Genomic DNA, 12,676 nt, shown 5'->3' on the forward strand with positions numbered 1-12,676 from the left:
TTCTTTAGATGAGGTAGTAGGATTAATACTAACTACAGAAGTTACAGAAACTTTGATTCAGAATGCAAGAAATTGGTAGTATAGAAAAACAATAATGAACAGAACTGCCTTAGAAAACAGTGAGTTCCCAGCATTAGAGAGATTCAAGATGAAGCTTAAGAACTGATTCTCTGCCAGGGATGCTACAGAAGAAGTAATCCCTGATTTGTGTATGAGTTTGGACCAACTGACATCTAAGGTTCATTCTAACTCCTTACAATATTGAGGTGATCACTAGGAAAATGATCACTGTACTTTTTCCTCTTTCCTCAAGTATGTCACTTAATGTAAACTTATAGGTTATCTTACCTATGAGATTCTTGCTCTCCTTTCATTTTCTCTACTTTTGATAACATATCATCAACTTTAAATGTTTTCCTGGAAGAAACAGATAAACAAAATAATCACTTCTCAACTGGGAAAAACAAACAGATTATACTTTATTGTCACTATAATAGGCAAGTTGGAGATCTGATTTTATTTATAATAAGATAAATTATGGGATGGTTAGCCGTAACAATGAATACTATCGAGACAGTGTATGTTGTAATACAGCAAACAAGCCTTCAAGTCCCATCTCAAATGCTAACTTTTCCACGAAACCTTTTGTAATTATTCCCAAACCAGAGTGGTTTTTCCCTACCTGTGGCACTTGGTTTACATTTATTTTGACATTTAGTCTCCTAAATGTGAAACTTGCATAAATATTTCATTTCTACTAGATTATTAGCTCCTGAAGGGCAGAGATTTGTTTTCTTCAAGGAAAGCCACATAGTGCTTGGCATATTGCCTTATACTTGGTAGGTGTTCAAGCATTTGTTGGACTGAGCCAAACAAATGCAAATTATGTATATTTTGAAACACTCATATTTCCATTAAGTAACCTGACAAATATGGATATTCCATAAAACAAATATGAAGTTAGTAAAACACACTCGAAGATTAGCAGCAATGGCTAAAGTATGTCATTTTAAAGAGATGGTTGTCACCATCATGAAAAAAATTTGAAGTTTAAAGGACATACCCATCAAATCATAACAAAATTATCAGCTTTTAACTTAACAACTTTAAGAGAAAAAAGTAATTTCCAATAAAATAGAAGCTTATATTAAGAATAACCACACACCCAGCAAGCAATTTAAGAATGAATGGATTCTAAAACAAGCCTCATCTTAGTTCTTAAGGTGCTCTACTATATACATTTTCTAGAAGCTGAAAGACTAGACCCATATATGTTAACTGGAAACAAATATTTCTATTTATATTCATATATTTTCTTCAAATTTAGAACTTGGAAAGATTCATGTATTCTTGTAAAATTTGAATTCAGATATTAGAAATTACTAATATGCTCATTCCTCAAAAACAGCTATTGTACTCAACTACTATAATAAAAATTATCAGTAGAGAAATGTTAATGTAAATATATTGTAGTAAAACACTGATAGGAAGAGCAGAATTGATACGATCTATATTTCAGGTGAATAAATAGCCTCCATTAACAAAAGATCTTTTTTTATAAAAAAGCTTCTCTCTTTACCTTTAGAGTTACTGAAAACCTCAATATCAAAGTCTCACCCAATAAAGCATAGTAAGGAGTTCTTTATGAAGGATGGCAGGCAATACATTTTCAATCTCCATAGATAAGAGAGAAGAAAGAAGAAAAATGTAGGATTCTTTTAGGCTAGTTACAAAGAACTTTTCAGTATAAATACTGAAATGTACTACTGAGGAGGGTTGTAAAGTTACTGAAAACTTTTTAGAATAATATGTTTATCTTTGTGTAACGATTAAGAAGAAACCCTGTCTGTAGGAAGAAAAGTTAAGACTGTAGGTCACAAGGTTCACCTCTTCCAACTTTATGGAGTTGTATATAGGAAAACTGAATGTTAACAACCATTTGAATAGATCATCCAGGTAACCCAGCATTCCTTAGGAAAAACAAACTGTATAGGCAACTACATAAAAGCAACCCCACCTCCCAACACCAAGTATTTGTTTCTTTAGAAAGGTACTGCTACTGTAGCTCAGATTTAACAAGGGAAATAGTTATCAAAAGGTCATCATAAAGGAGAATATTCTTAAAATTCAAGAAATTTTTTGGGGCGGATTCAGAAACAGCTTACATAAAACCTACTAAAATGGATTCAATAAAAGATGCTGCTGTCCTCACCAGTATTTCCACTGTGCCAGTGTAGTGTCAGCCTACAGAATGTGAATACCTCTATGAAGTGCAACTAAAGTAAAAGGCAAGTTTAACAAATATATCAGATTTAATGTTACACCTCCTTATACAACTTCAAAAGGAGTGGTAAGTGTACTCCAACAATGAATATTATGTTATTGTGTAACAGTACAAAAGGAGTTCCAAAAACATTCTGAGCAAAGGTATTGTACTAAAGGCAATTCTGTAAAAGCAGTTTCAAAAACATTTGGAACAAAGACTACTATCACTGGGCTGAATTCATCACCTTCCAAATTCACCAAGTACTTTGAAAAGGACAGCGCTCATTTGAAGATATTAAGTTGTAGCATAATTTGTTAAAAATCAGTCTTATTGTCTTATATACGCCAGGCATACAACAAAAGAATTAAGTGATTCCTAACGCATTTTTACACGGAAGTAAACTAAATGGAATGTATATGTTTCTTGGCTGGCAAACTGCTTCAAAACTGTCCCAAAGGACAGTTTTTTACCTAAGGGGTACTAAATTAAGAAAGTTCATTTCTACTGCCATGCTTTTAAAATTGTCTCCACTCATTAGCAGACAACAGAAATGTATCCCACAATGAGGCAAATAGTCTAATAAACAAATATGATGTATATTTTTTAATCCACTTACGGATTAAACTCAAATTTATTCTGAAAACACTTTATCACTTTAAAATTAAAATCGGGGGCTTCCCTGGTGGCGCAGTAGTTGAGTCCGCCTGCCAATGCAGGGGACACAGGTTCGTGCCCCAGTCTGGGAAGATCCCACATGCCGCAGAGCAGCTGGGCCAGTGAGCCATGGCCGCTGAGCCTGCACGTCCGGAGCCTGTGCTCCGCGACGGGAGAGCCACAACAGTGAGAGGTCCGCATACCGCAAAAAAAAAAAAAAAAACCGGGCAGCATTCTAGATGATAACTGAAGTACTTAAAAAAATTTTTTTTTGGCCGCACCTCAGCATGTAGGATCTGAGTTCCCTGACCAGGGATTGAACCTGCGCCCCCTGCAGTGGAAGCAGAGTCTTAACCACTGGACTGCCAGGGAAGCCCTCTAGATGGTAACTGATCTTTCATATTAAAAATACTAAAAGAAAAAGTTTACTACTTAATCAAATTCTCCTAGTTTTATAGAGTAAATCAAGGGTCTGCAAATTATGGACCATCGGCCAAATCCAGGCTGCTGTCTGTTTCTGCACAGCCCATGAGCTAAGAATGGTTTTTACAGATAAAACATTTGCAAGTGATTTGATAACAGAGAATACTAACTCTAAATCCCAATTAAGCTAAATGTTATCCCTCCCACCCCACCCCGAAAAAATAAAAGAATCCCACATTTCTCACTAGCAGGCACATATTACAAAACACTGTACTCCCTGGCTCCAGTGGTTAGGACTTGGCGCTCTCACTGCCAGGGCCGAGGTTCAATCCCTGGTCAGGGGACTAAGATCCCAAAAGCTGCGCAGCAATCACCCCCCACCACCACCAAAAAAAAAAAAAAAAAAGAAAAAAAAAGAAAAGGAAAAAAAAAAGAAAACACTGCACTCAATTATTATGTTTTGAATTTCATCAATAAAAAATTTTGTTGATATTCATTTTCTCTTTTGTGTAAGTACCTACATACTACCTAATATCCTCAATTCCGTTTCCTGGACCACAAAGCCTAAAATATTTACTATCTGGTCCTTTAGAGAAAAAGTTTCCTGAATCCTGGCATACAGCAGACAGGTAAAGAGCTGACATAATTCTGCTGCCTAATCCATCACCTTCTTCCTAGTTATTTAGGCACCTGGCAGGTTTCACCCGTTAAATGCAATGCGCTCGCTCTCTCTCTCTATTCAGAAAGATTACCAGATGACAAATAGTTGTAACATTTCAATCCTTCAAAAATACATCTAGATATATCTACAAAGCTAAACTATGTCTCGCTGTAAAAAACGCGGTGCTTATTTAATAACCAGTAGGAGTCTCCAAAGGAGTTTAGTTTCAAAGTTTATTGAAAAGCTTAATGGTTTTATGAAGTCAAGACTGTAACAATACCAAATGCTTAGTAGAGGTTCTCTCCTTTAAAGTTCTTCACTTGATATGCTCAGTAAATAATCATGGGTGCAGAACAAGAAACTACCATTCTATAATTATATATGGTTAAATGTTACAAAGCAAAAACAAGCTCTCTGACACCTTCAGATTCCACTTTAAGACTAGGTGATTAAGATTAAGAAGTTTTTAAAGACATTCCTCCTACTGACTTCAAAAGTATTTCCCTTTTAATAAGACAACCACCAAAGATATAAAATGAGACTTTCTGAACCTATCATCATAGAAGTGAATTCTTTATTGTTAGAACATATAAGAAATATTCAGACATTAACTGTTAAATTTATGTATCAAAGATAATTCCCATGAGCCCTTTAGTAAATATTTAAATCCTCAACTTCTACCAAACTTGAAAATAACTATTAGCACAGAGTAAAAAAATTAGTCAGTAAAATCACTTCATTTACTCCACTACCAAATCATTTGTTAGGAAAAAACTGGCAATCAACTGGGATTTACAAAAATGATACTATTAAAAATCACTTTGCAACCAATTCACTCTTTCACCTCAGTTTTCATATTTAATCTTTCATTAGAAATCATACTTTAAAACCAAATTTTAACATGGTTTGAACAACTTGAAATAAGATTCATAAAATGTACCTTTTGATGTTTGTTCTGGAGTTTCGATGAGACATGTAAGTAAGAGTTCTATGCAAAAATATTGGCTATAAAAAAAGTTAAAATATTAAAATTAAATAGGTGAAATTCTAGGAAAAAAATAGTATCAGTAAATTTTGTTGATTACTTACCGCTATAAGATTTCGCGTTCGAAGAAACCTATAGATCTGCGTTGGTTCTAGGTAACAGAAACAAAACCCAAAGTTATCTAAATTTACTCATACTTAAGTTGTTAAGAAAATACCAACCCAGCCCATATTATAACCAATATAAACCAATAACCTATTAGTGAAACTATGTAGTGAATATTTACATCAAGAAAATAAGTATGCACAATTAGATCAAAAGACATGCAATATATAGCATACATTCACAAAATGCATCTACATTTACTTTAAAGTTTCTCTACAATCTAGTTCTTAAACCTTGCATTTCTAAGGCAGCTATTTTTAAACCAGTCTGTATGCAGAACTGAAAAGAAGTAGTTACATTCATTTAACTTAGTTAATTTAAACTATTTATAACCTATCTACTTCTAAAAGGTAGCTAAAATGAGGTAGTTGGATTCAGTAAAAGAACTCTTTATTGAAGCCAAATAACAAAATAAAATGTTCACTTTTTAACTGGTCTTTTCAAAAGTCTGTACAGTAGTCAGCCGAAATGGAATAAAACCGTTACCGCGATAGATGTCCTAATACAGATATAATCAAAGTGAAATCCAAGACATAAGTTAGCTAAAATTTTCGATGAATATTGCTAGTTATAGTTCAAGTTTCTATTTTGCTCAGTGTAAATATTACCTCAGTATGTAAATACTACCTCAACACACATTTTTAAAGTAACAGATTCCCAAAGTGTTTTTAATGCTGTTTAGTTAAAATCTTGTTATAAAGGACTTAGGTTACAGATAGAAAATATTTTATATACAAGTACCATAATACCAGTTACATTAATGACCTGTTAGTATTATGTTTCTTTAAATAAAGCAGTATAAAAATGACCTAATATGACTAACTATATTAGTAAATACATCAAAGCATATAAACTTCTCAGAAACTAAGATCAATATTAGAGAAGAATCAAGTTGTTTTGTGACCATATCTAACTCTTAATGACAGTTCATCTCTCTAAAGTAGACTCATCAAAAAAGCAAAACAGCTAAAACTTTCTTGCAGGATTTGTCTTCTCACAACATTTAGAAAGAATTTTTTAAATTTCCACTTAATCTTCAGTTAGTTTAGTTTCAAATAAACTAAAAGGAGATGAGATGTTTTAGAAAGGCTGCAAACATGTATGTTTACTGTCATCACTGTGCTTTAGTTCTCCACCATATTTCCAACTGAAAGCCTCTCCAGATTTCTGAAAGTATATTGAGCAAACGCTAGAATAATGTGAATCTTTCTCAAGCAGGTTCAATACTAATTTCAATAAAGACCGAAATTCCTTGTATTAAATTCCAATTAGAATTTCATGAAGCACTAATGAGAGAGAATGAAAGAAGGGTATTAAACAACGTAATACATCTTTCCAAGAACAGCTGATACCATGCCCTTAACATATGCCACAAAAAAATTGTAAATAAAGACATTGAGTGGTAGAGCTGAGTTTATTCAAGTCTCTGTAAGATATCTAGCTATTAAAGGTCATCCAAATTACAACATCCATACAAAGGCAAAGAGGAAAACAATCAGGATGTAATATTCATTAAAGAACAGTTCAGATTACTCATAGTCATGACATTTCTTATATATTCTATTGTTTCTTTCCAGACACCTTGCCCCCCTTCCCAAATTAAGTCGTAGCTTTGCCCTCCAAACAGACCTTAAAAACAGAAACTGACATCAGAAAATGTCCCGAAATTAAGACAACTACAAACGGGCAGAATTCCGAAATCGTCTAGAGAGAAATAAGATGCTTAAACACTGCCTGTCTCAGTTTACGTACCCATGAAACGGGTGGAAAGATGTGAAAGGTGTAGAGCATCAAAAGGTGCCATGTTAACGCACCAAGTTAGTGCGAAGGCATTTCAGACTAATGACAATTTGGTCGATTTTACTGCACTCCTCTCTTCACAGGCTTAATTTTGCTCCTCTAAACCTACAACCGACAGCCTTGTACTTCTATAGTACGGAAGGCATGAAAGAAAGCAAGAACTAGTCCTGAGATCTGACGGTAGATCCAACTGTACAGTCCAACTGTGACCTCCCCACCTAAAAAGCAGCCTGCTCTCAACGCGGGGCCCCATGCCTCAGCTCGCGTGTAAATCTTCGGGGAGGCACGAACCTCACCTGGACCCCCTAGTCCACCTCCCCCAAAGGCCCTAGACTTCGGGCCCCCTCGAGCCGTAACCCCGGAAGGCGGAACGGCCCCCTCAATTTCGCCCTCCACTCCCGAATCAAACCGACTACAGGTGAGGAAGGGGGTCCCAGCACGAGTGTCCCGGCCCCCTAACGCTGCAAGAGTGGGGATTCCTGCCCTCAAAGCCTTCATCACACTCACTCTCAAAGGCCTGGAGGAAAAGCTCGTGGTCAGCCTGGACGTGCTCCATTTTCGGCTTCTTCACCGGTAACACCGCGGCCCCCGCCGCTGCCGCCACGGAGGAGGAGGAGGAGGCCGAGTAACTGCCGCCGCCTCCACAGCCCCCGCCGCTGGATTTGCCGCCCGACGCCGTCGCCGCCGCCACCGCCGCCGAACCCCCGAAGCCGCCTCCCCCGGACCCCGCGCTGGGCCCCGAGCCGCCCCCTCCCCCACCGCCGTGCTTCTGAGGCGCCATCGCGGTTCCTGCCTCCTCCCCCCGCCAGCTACCCGCCGGGCGGCCCCGGAGAGTAAGCGCCGGCAATACCAACCGCTCGCCCCAGCAGGCTCCGGCGGACCGAGGGGGGAAGGAGGAGAGAGGGGAGGAGAGGGGAAGGGAAGGGAGGAGGAGAGGAGGGAAGGAGGGAGGAAAAAAAAGTGTCTCCTCCTGAGAGCCCCGCTCCGCTCGGGAGACCGCTCACCCTAGCCTGGCCTCGCTCCGCCCACTTCCCCCGCCCGGCGCTCTGATTGGCCGGCGGGAGCGCGCGCCGCCCGGCCGCCCAGCCTGTTGGCCCGCGGATTCCCCCGTCAGTCACGCGGAGGCGCTTCTCGCGGAGGCGCGGCTTGGTTGGCCCGTGCGCGCTGCCGATCGCGGGCCCGGCCGCCTCTTTGAACTGAATTCGCGGGAAAATTAGGGGTCGGAGCGGCCTTCCTGCTGGCCCCGGTGCATTGTGGGGAGAGAGGGACCCAGCGAGCGGCTTAGGGAGCCGTTTCTCGCCTTATGAGCGTCGTCAGTCGCCGCCCCCGGGGGATACAGGACCCCTGAGGAGAGGCGGGCCGCTGAGGAACGGGGAGGCGGGTGCTGGGGGGTCGAGGGGCTTGTTAAATGAACTGAGATCCATGCCGGATCATCGAGTCTCTAACTTCACAGAAAGGGGCCTGCCTGGGGGTTGGTCGGGTCGCTTCTGGTCTGAGGGGCTCTCAGGGCGAGGATCTGTTCCCCGGTCCCCTCGCCACCACGTGCCTCAAGCCACCCTTGGCCGAATCCCACCCAGCGAGCCCTAGAGAGGACTGGGGGCAGCCAACGGGTTGCGGCTGCTGCTCTCGGACGCCGCTGGGCTCCACTAAAGGGAGCGATTTCTAGGGAGCAGGAATGTCCTATCAAATGAGGAAAAGGATTTTCTGTAGGTGCGGTGAGGCATCAGGATCGTTACTGAGAGCGGTTGTTGCTTCTCAACGTGTTGGAAGCAAAACTTAGGTTTTTGATTCCCGGACACCACAGGAGTGGCCAGAGGGACAAACTGGATGATTTCTTAGAAGTACCTACACCCATCTTGAGAACCTGCCCATTCTGCGCTCAAAAACTGGAGAGGGGATGCGGTGTTTTAGCCGGTCTCGCTTAAAAAGAGAGATGCATAGGCCCGGACGGGTTTGGAGTTGAGCTAATACTCTTCAAGATTTGAATTTCAGGTCGGACAAGATGATCTCTAAGGATGTTCTTCCAAATCAAATCCTGTAATCTTGTGTTACATTAAAATGAAACATTATCTTCAAAAATTCCAATCTGTAAACACAGAGCCGTTTCATACTTTCAATAATATTTTTTAAATGCCTGCTTTGAGCCCTTTATAGTTCACTTCAAAACGCTGTTTACAAAGCAAGCATCTTTGGAATGGTTATTTAAATAACCAAAGTGCTGATTTTACAATGCATTTGCTACATAAGAAAGTGAGCTCTACAAATGATGCCTTGTAGTATAAAATTTGGCATTTCAGGAACACATCTGAAATTAAGTATACCTGTTGCTGATTTTTAAGTACAGTCTATATTTTTAGACAAAAAGTTCAGAATGCTCTCTTGTTTGTTATACTGTTCTGTACTCAATATTTTTTTTAAAATTCCCCCCTACCAAGAAAAAAAAAAGAGGTTTTGCTTTGTTCTTTAGATTTGTCAAATAAGCCTTCTCTGATTAGTGCCACCCCTAGAGGTTTGTGGGGTGTTAGATCTTGCTAAACTGCTCATCTTTAGCTTTACAGGGTTAGAAAATGAAGTTTCATCAATTCAGTCAAGGTCTGGAGAACTAAAGCGCACTAAGCAAATCACAAGATATCAAATTATAAACCAGAATGCTAATTTATTAATCAACAGTAAATGTAACTGGCAGAATTACCAGTCTTCGTCATTTATACAGGGTTCTTCTTTGGGGTGAAGGGAGGGTGGAGATACAGGTACAGTCAAAGAAAAAGACCGAGTCACAGGTTATCATAAATCTTTGATGAACAGAAAAATGGAGCCAAAGGAGTTGGGATGTTCTTAAAGGGTATTTCCTTTAGGAATGCCATGGTAGCGTTCTAGGCTTCAGCACGGACATGGTTTTAACGTACAGTCGCTTACCAGTACTGGTCATGAGAATCAAACCCATCCATTCTATGGGAGGGGCATAGTAACAAATTCTCCCTTTTTGTATTCTCCTTTGTGGAGAATGTATGTAGAGCACTAAAAAAAATCCTTATACCCTAGGACAAATTAGAATTAATTGAGGGGTTTTCTTGGTTACATCACAGTATTCTTAATCAGACTCTGTCCTATAGGTAAAATGTCTGTATATCACCTCAGTATTGGTCACTTCTGTGGCCAGCTTATTTATTTTGTGTTGTTATTTTTAAGTTTGGTGTGGTAACAGTTTTTGAGACTTTCAATGCCAATTCACTGTCAAAGACAGGTGTATGTTTAGTCCCCTAACTCCCACTGAATTTGAATTGCTTTCCAGGGTTTTGTTTGTTTCTGCCTTCATGCATATTTGGAATTGGTAAACTCCTAAAAAGCAAAGGCCACTGTTCATTTCTTTTATATTTCCTAGCACAGGACTAAATATACGTGCAAGGAAAGAAGAAGAGCAATCGTTTTGACCTTTATAGTTTTGAGTATGCTTTTATGTATATTACCTCACTTTGTCATAATGATCCTACGAAATTGGCACTATTTTCATTTTACAGAAGAGAACATAGTCTCAGAGAGGTTAAGTGATTTGCTCATTTAGTGGCAGAGCTGTGAGTTGGACCCAGGTTTTTGTTTTTTGTTTTTTGTTTTGGCTGCACCATGCAGCATACGGGATCTTAGTTCCCTGACCACGGATCGAATCCGTGCCCCCTGCATTGGGAGCACGGAGTCTTAACCACTTCCCTGGACCACCAGGGAAGTCCCTGGACCCAGGTTTTTAAAATTCAATTTCTATGCACTTTTGCAATCAGAATAAAGTTATCTTTAGTACTTCAAGTTGACTGTTAAGTATGTTTTAAAAACTGAGGACTACTTAGCTTCTCTTACCAAAAAAAATCATTTTTTACTCCTTCCTATTGTGCCCTTTTTCATCAATGTCCCCACTTGGCCTTACACAGACTTCTGTGCTGGGATTTTTAACCTTTCTTGTGCCATGGACCCCTTTGGCAGTCTGATGAAGCCTATGAAATGTTTGTTTTGTAAATGCACAAATATAAAATGTATTGGATTATAAGGGAAACCAAAAAAGTTGTGATGTGTTAATATAGGTGCTTTTTAAATTTACTAAATAAGATCTAGCAGCAGGTCAGTCTTATGACTATCATAATTTCAAAGCAGTGATGAGGGCAAATAATATTTTGAGGTAACCGCAAGAAGTGTAATGTGATATGAAAATATCTGTAACTTCTCTTGGAAACAAAGCCGCAGGCATTGCTAACACTACTGTGATTTGTCACCTATATTAGTAGTTGAAGGAAATGCTAAATTTCAGTTAGAGGTTAATGTACATAAAGATGTAATTTATTTTCTCCTCTGAATTCGGAGACTCCCTGAATTTGATACAGATTTACAACTTGGTGTCACAGCATCAAGTCTTTTTCTTTCTACTTGGCTGTAAGCTCTTGGGGGCAGGGATGATGGGTGGTGATTTGTTTTAGCAACTGAGGTGTCTGTCACTGTGCCTGGCATAGAATAGGGGCTCATCCAATGAGTTTTGATAAATAGGAATGGACACCAGTGCATAAATATAAATACTGATAATAATAATTAAGTACTTACTATGTGCCAGGCAGTATTTTAAGCTTTTAACAATTCCAACTCATTCAGACCTCCCACCGACCCTCTGATGTTGGTAACTATTATTTTTCCCATTTTATAGATGAAGAAACAAAAGCAAGCCTTGTTAAGTAACTTGCACAAGATAAGTAATGGAGCTGGTATTCTAACGCAAACAATCTGCTTCCAGAGCCCTCACTCTTGACCATCATGCCATGAAACTGGAGAGCTTTAGAGATATAAAATATTGCACGTGTCATTTCTAGGTCAAGAAAGATTAGTAAATATTGCCTCTGATGCACTGGAATGAATGATCATCAGTATTGAATGCATTTGCTGAAAAATAACCTAGGTATCAGTTTTCCTTTTTACTTGTATAGTGTCTTTCTATCCTCCATCCACTCCCATCACCTTAAGATTAAGCACTGAGTCTAAGCCAACAAAAGCTATATCAGAAAAAAATATGTGTTTAAGTCTTGCTTTGAGGGAACTGAAGTTATATTTGCTGATAAATTATTGGAGAGATATAATCAAATTTGATTTTTCAAAAGGAACAGCCTCCAAAGTAAAAATACTAATAACCTACTAATAAAAGTTAGTGTGAAAGAACAATTTTAAGAGTTCTATTTGAAATTTAAAATCAAAAGCTTGCACATTTTTGTTTCCTTTGTCTAGAAAAGAAAAACATGAGAACCATGGAACGTTCACTGTGTATTATGGGGTTTTCATAATAAACCCCTGATTTTTGTGTGTGTGTTTAGCTAGGTTTAACTAGATATAATAAGGGTGCTAGGGAGGCATAGTTAGAACCCCTGAAACAAAAAGAAACTTGACACTGATAGCTTGAGGGAGGAAAAACCACCTGAGACAAATTGGAAATATCTAAACCTGAATTTTGGGAGGCCTACATCTGGAGATAGCTACTATGCCCGTTTTTAAAACTATAGGACAGGTGGTTTTATCTTTAATTTTAAACAAAGGCAGGAGTGAATTGATATTTATTGAGCATTCTATCCATACGACAATCATAAACAGTTATGTTATTTACTATTGTTAGCCTCTCACACACGAGTAACTGAATCTCAGAGAGATTCAGTAACTCTCTCCCCATCTCACAGCTTTTAAGTGGGTGAGCTGAGATTTG

The 12,676-nt window shown here is 38.9% G+C and overlaps 1 protein-coding gene across 2 annotated transcripts in view; it reads right to left on the reverse strand.

Annotated features, from left to right (window-relative positions):
- Nucleotides 1–7,966, reverse strand: part of SUZ12 (SUZ12 polycomb repressive complex 2 subunit) — a 39,441-nt gene extending 31,475 nt beyond the window's left edge. The window contains exons 1-4 of one of the 2 annotated variants that reach the window (XM_065897015.1): nucleotides 7,462–7,966; nucleotides 5,094–5,140; nucleotides 4,945–5,009; nucleotides 349–417 (exon numbers count right to left, since the gene is read on the reverse strand). In XM_065897015.1, coding sequence (XP_065753087.1) covers nucleotides 349–417; nucleotides 4,945–5,009; nucleotides 5,094–5,140; nucleotides 7,462–7,735 — 455 coding nt within the window. In that variant the 5' untranslated portion in view covers nucleotides 7,736–7,966. The remainder of the gene's footprint in view (nucleotides 1–348; nucleotides 418–4,944; nucleotides 5,010–5,093; nucleotides 5,141–7,461) is intronic. The other variant, XM_065897016.1, reaches the window with a different exon arrangement.
- Between the last annotated feature and the right edge of the window lie 4,710 nt (nucleotides 7,967–12,676).

Source organism: Phocoena phocoena, chromosome 19 (assembly GCF_963924675.1).
Source record: "Phocoena phocoena chromosome 19, mPhoPho1.1, whole genome shotgun sequence".
In the NCBI taxonomy this organism is placed as follows: Eukaryota; Metazoa; Chordata; class Mammalia; order Artiodactyla; family Phocoenidae; genus Phocoena; species Phocoena phocoena.